The sequence below is a fragment of the Rosa rugosa genome, chromosome 2 (assembly GCF_958449725.1).
Source record: "Rosa rugosa chromosome 2, drRosRugo1.1, whole genome shotgun sequence".
Taxonomy (NCBI): domain Eukaryota; kingdom Viridiplantae; phylum Streptophyta; class Magnoliopsida; order Rosales; family Rosaceae; genus Rosa; species Rosa rugosa.
This window is the reverse complement of record NC_084821.1, coordinates 10406371-10412136: the sequence shown is the minus strand read 5'-3', so window position 1 is coordinate 10412136 and position 5766 is coordinate 10406371. Positions and strand designations below refer to the sequence as shown.

Here is a 5766-nt window from a genome sequence, read left to right as displayed (position 1 = left end):
TAAAAATCATAAGAAACAGGTTCGAGGAAAGTTAACAAATAAAATAAATACATTTATTATTCATGTATAATTAGAATAACAAGAACATTGAACATCATAGCAAATAATGCACATATATCAGTGATCACAAATAAAACACGTACAAATGTTTCATTGTTCTAATTGCAAACAAAAGGTTTATATCCAGGAACATTAAAAAAAAAAAAATGACCTTCTAAACTAGCGAAAAGGCTCTCATCCCAAAACCCTAAGCACCGTCGGCGGCGGTTTTTGCACGAACGTTTCTTCGTCCGGTGGTGGCTCTGGGCTGGCCTCTGGGCCTCGCCGACGCTGCTGCCGGACGGGGATTGCTATATGGGATCAGAGAACTCTGGTAGGGGTGGTTGCTCGGGGGTTTTTCTGCAGGCTGGTTTTCCGCTTTTGGTCTTTGGTGGTCGCGTCTCTGGTTCTTGGCTTTGTGTTGTAGGTTTGGTGGACCTCGATCTCGGCTGCTTCGGCTGTCAAAGCTGTCACGGTGTTGAGTTCAAGATCGGCGGCAGTGTGGTATGCAGGGGACTGGGTTGAGGGAGTTTCAGTGGGAGGCAGGTGGTGGCGGGGTGCTCTGCTGTGTGGTGGGTTGCGGCGGGTCAGTGGCGACAAGGATCACGGTGGAGCGGCGTCAGTGAAGCTTTGCTGGAACTGCACGTGAAGTTTAGGGCTGGAGATGGATGCTGTGCTGGAGCCGGGCCCGGCCTGCTGGGCCTTTTGAGTGGGTGTTTCTTTGATCTAGATATGTTGGGCGGGGTTTTTTTTTGGCCCTATGCCCAACCCTATGTTTTTAGCATTTTGTCTAATTACAATAAATTCCTTGTATTTAGGAAGCTATGCACCGATGTGCACTCTATGTATCCTTAGCGTCTCTGGAGTAGTACCGAAGGAGGATATTCGCTATCTCTACGTATTTGAATGCATAATGAGTAGGACTATATGTACGTACCACTTGTGGGTACTACCACTAACTTCTTGTTTGTCTATAAATGACAGCGGAAGGGTATGTAACGGCCTATTCTGGCTTGTGATGAATATATTATTTCGCCCCCGTGGCCTTACTCAAAAAGTTTATATCCAAAATTAAAGATTAATGTTAATCCCCGATCAACTTCATTCAACTTCAATATTATCTACCTTCATGTTATTATTTTAATTGTCATGACTCATGAACATCAAATATAGGATCCTTTCAATATAAATACAAAAAAAATAATCGTGAGGAGTTCGGCAAAGAAGCTCTTTTATGCGTTTTTTGAGTAGCGGGTTTTTAATGCGCGACAAACATATACCCAAAATCGACTTCAAAGAACTGTGTGTGTGAAAAATTTTGCGGATAAAAGTTTGGACATGAACAGATAGAGATGGCAAATGGGATGTTAGACCAGATGGCACGAGCCCGACAAAGTTAAAACCTTTCATAAATTTATGAATTCCCCACTCGAACTAAGCCCTTTTTCTTAAGGATGTATAATATTTCCCAAAGTTCCAAATGCATTTGCAAGAAGTAGAATTATTATCATGTACTATCATGTTTACTTGCCGCTATTGTAGCAGGCAATTTGGTTGGGTTCAAGGCCATGAAGGCTCTACATCTGAAGGATTTACGATTCCCTATTTATGTTAAAAAAGCCGGCCTCATGAGGATACCCATATCCATATTTCAGGCCCAATTGAATCCAACCAGGCCCGGTCTAGATACTAAGCCCACTAGTGTAGCCCAATACGTTAGCGTGAAGCCGACGAAATGTGATAAAAAAAAATATTAAAATGCAGAGGTAAACACGAGAGACCAAAGAACAAGAAAGACCCAACTGCAACGACAGGGAGAAATGGAGACCGGTGCCACCGGCGCTGACGTCAGCGGAGCGACCACCACCACCACCACCACCATAAGCCTGAGCGTCAAGTTCAGTGGCCGAACCATACCCATCACAAATCTCTCACCGGACTCGACCATCAAGGACCTCAAGGCCCTTCTTCAACCTCTCACCAATGTCCTCCCTCGCGGCCAAAAGCTCATATCCAAAGGTCTCTCCTTTCTCTGTAGAATTTGATTGAGTTTATGAGAAATGGGTAGTGATTAAAATGTTTGATTCTTGTTTTGATTTTGTGGGTTTTGGGTGTTTGGTGATAGGGAAGCTTTTGGTGGATGCAATGACGCTGAGGGAGTCTGAGATCACTAATGGGGCCAAGATCATGCTCATGGCTTCTCAGGGTTTGCACCAAGGGGTAAAATTCATTTCTTTTTACCTGTTTTCTTTCTAGTAATCTGAGTTGTTTTAAGTAGGGTTGAAGTTGAATTGTTAAGACATTGAGGAACCCACTTGTTGGTAGTTGGGAATAGAAATGAGAAGAAAGAGGAATTGGAATTTTGTTAAAGAAAGATCCTTTCTTCTTTCTTGAGTAAATATGTTGATTATATATGTGATATAGTTTTGGGTTATAGTAATTGTGGACATGTATGAATTTTGTTGTATTAAGAAATATTGGTTAGTACATTTGATAAAATATTGGATTGTAGTAACTTTGGAGACGTGTGTGTATTGGGACATTGAATTTGATAGACACTGAAGAACCCACTTGTTTGGTTGTTGTCCTTCTTTTGTTAAAGAAAGGGAAAGGATCATTTCTTCTTGCTTGAGTGAAAATGTAGATGAGAAAGTTGATTAAAGTTTGGATTATAGTACTTGTGGAGATGTAGATTTCTTTTGAAGCGTGTTTTATGGAACAATTTATAAATGGGTTATTGGAATTAGTACTGAATTGTGATTTTGTATGAATAGGATGGACCTATTCTTAAACAAGCTCAGAGTCGCCCCATTTCTAGAGACAACAATGCTGATAGATCTGATAAAGGAAAGGCGAAAAAAGCTGCTGTTGATAAGAATAGGTTGGAACGATGGAAGGCTACTGGAGTTATAGGACTCAGTGAGTGTAACTTGAAGGTATGAGCAAACAGTCACTCTATATTGTCAACCTATATCTTATGAATAAGCATTTTTCTGTTTACATTTTGCATTATGGTGAGCATGCGTGTTTCTCTTTGTAACATCTTGGCTTGGTTGACGAGTATTGAGTATGTTTAGAAGTACGATGCTTTGCAGAGTTGTTTTTGCTTTAGACATAAGTGGGAGTTGGAATCATGATCATGTGAATCTCGTAGACATATAATATCCGTTTCAATTTACTTATTGCCAACTATTAGTTTAGAGCACCTATATTTTCCAATGATGAGGATTCCTGTTGATTGCATTTGAAAAGGCTATTCCCGAGGAAGTCTGGGGGGATTCTAGAACTTCTGCAAGAGTTCTTGACCTCAGCAACAATGTTATTCAAGAAGTACCCGCCTTGATTGGCTGTATGAATTCCTTGCAGGTATTATGTTTGTTGCATTTCCAATTCAGTTATGTTGACTTCTTTCCTTAACATCTATGTAACTTCACTTCGTTCTCAAAATTTTGTAGAAACTTTTACTCGATTCAAACGATATATCGGATGACTCTGTTAGCTGGGAAGCACTAAAATCTTTAAAGTCTTTAACTGTTCTTTCTCTGAACCAAAACCGGTGAGCATCTTAGGTCCTTTACAATAGAAGCAACAAACCACATTAAAGAACAATTTTTGATAATTAAGTGGTTTATGCAGTTTAACTAGATTGTCATCGGATCTGGGCTGGTTGCCATCACTAAGGCAACTTCATGTTGCGAACAACATGTTGTCTAGCCTCCCAAGTGAATTGCGATATCTGCCTAAGCTTGAAGTTCTGAAAGTCAACAATAACAGGTAATCTTGAAAGTATTCTAAGCAAGGATATGTTATTGATGGGAATATGAGGATTAAAATCTGTTCCCCTCTCTGGTTATTTAGGTTATTTTCAAGGTTATTTATTTATTTTTTTTGGGTCTTCCCTTGTGTGTCTTTTCATTTTAATCTGGAATAATAGTTCAAACTTTTTACTCATTTACACTGTTAATGTTGTAGCACTTCATATTTTGCCTCTGAGTGCTTTTATGGGTTTCCCCTTCATGGAAATTTTAACTTTTCAACATCATTTATAGTTTCGTCCAGAAACAAGAACGTCATATGTAATCTACTAAGCATGCTTTTCTTCCATGTGTTGATGATATGTTGATGAAGAAACCTCTTGAAGATGTATATCATCATTGATTACTAGTGGCTTGTATCTTGATTAAACTCTTGTCTGTATGTTCCAGGATCACCACCATTCCTCCATGGATAGGGGACCTTATTTCTCTTATTGAGGTAGTGTTTCTGGTGTTTTCCACTCTCTGAATTTTAGTTGATGTATCTGACTTTCTTTCAGCATGTTTCAGGTTGATCTTTCATCAAATCTTCTGTCAGATTTGCCCGAGACATTTAGCAATTTGCATAATCTAAAGGTCCTTACTTAATCCAATTGTTTGTACTTATTATTCCTCCTATTGTTTTTTCTTCTTATTTTTAAATAGTTTGTGCATTCTATGCCTAGAGTTGTATTATGTAAGATCGTGTTCTGTGGTACTCTGTAGGGTTACCTTAACAATAGTTGCTTTGTTTTGTTTTTTGTTTTTGGTTTTTTTATGATTTTCTCAATGGACATGAGTCTTTTCTCATATTTTTCCATTGATCAGCTGCAGCTCGAGCATCTGCCTGGGCTTAAGACTAATTGTTACTGACTAGTTTTTACTCTTTTTACTCTTAAAAGGAACCGTGTGTGTTTTGTGTCATTACCAGGCTGTTTTCATTCTGAAGCTTTTATTTTATTGCAGTCCCTGTCTCTCAGTAATAATGGGCTGAAATCTCTCCCTTCTTCACTATTCAAAATGTGCCTAATGCTCACAAGACTTGACTTGCACAACACAGAAATAACCATGGATATCCTTCGTCAGGTTTGTTTTACTTTCCCGTTTCTTTTAATGTAGGACAATAATGTCTATGCCGTGTTTTTAGCAAATCTTCAGTGGTTTGTTTACTTTGCCGTGTTTTCTAATGTATGACAACAATGTTTACGCAGATTGAGGGATGGGAAAACTTTGATGAACGCCGTCGCTTGAAGCAACAGAAGAAACTGGATTTTCGTGTTGTGGGCTCTGCTGCATTTGATGAAGGTGCTGATAAAAGCTGATGCTAGTGATTTCTGGAATCTGGATTACATGCTGCATTTGTGTAAATTTCAGTCCATGCTGACATTTGTATCTAGAGGAACCAAATTGAGTTTTGTCCATGATAGTTTGTTATAGGATTTTATATAAATCAGAGAAATTGGTACAATGGATCTTTTGAGAAATACTTTGAAAATTTAATTCAATGGTTACGGGGCAAGAGAGACCTGGTTTATTCTTTCCTTTTTGGTCTTCCTGTGATTTAGTTCTTCATAATGTGATGCTGATGGGTTTCATAATTCGTTGTTAATTTATATGAGATCAAATGTTTACTGAAGTAGTGTTGATAGGCATGACATACAAACTTTACATGGTCTGTGAGAACCACCAATAACCACTGGCCTTTGAGTTCTGAATGTTGCTCTAAGCATCTAGACTCATTCTTAACCAACACATGTGGTACCGAATAAATTCAGGAGGAGCATTTGGGAAAATACAGAAGCAAAATGAAAGTAGACGTCGATGATGAACATAGTGATAAACTACCGAGTCAGAGGAAAGCAGGAGCTCTCTATCTGGATTATTAAGAGAGTAATAGAGTTGTAATTGTCGAATTTTAGTTTAATTAATTAGG

General features: G+C 38.7%; 1 protein-coding gene across 1 annotated transcript; it reads left to right on the top strand.

The window, feature by feature from the left end:
• The first annotated feature begins 1819 nt into the window (after positions 1 to 1819).
• LOC133731859 (LRR repeats and ubiquitin-like domain-containing protein At2g30105) lies at positions 1820 to 5368 on the top strand. Its single transcript, XM_062159289.1, has 10 exons — positions 1820 to 2058; positions 2165 to 2259; positions 2814 to 2975; positions 3292 to 3405; positions 3495 to 3595; positions 3676 to 3813; positions 4245 to 4293; positions 4365 to 4430; positions 4800 to 4919; positions 5045 to 5368. The coding sequence occupies exons 1-10, from the start codon at positions 1860 to 1862 to the stop codon at positions 5153 to 5155; spliced, it is 1155 nt and encodes a 384-aa protein (XP_062015273.1). The 5' UTR covers positions 1820 to 1859; the 3' UTR covers positions 5156 to 5368.
• The last annotated feature ends 398 nt before the right edge of the window (positions 5369 to 5766 follow it).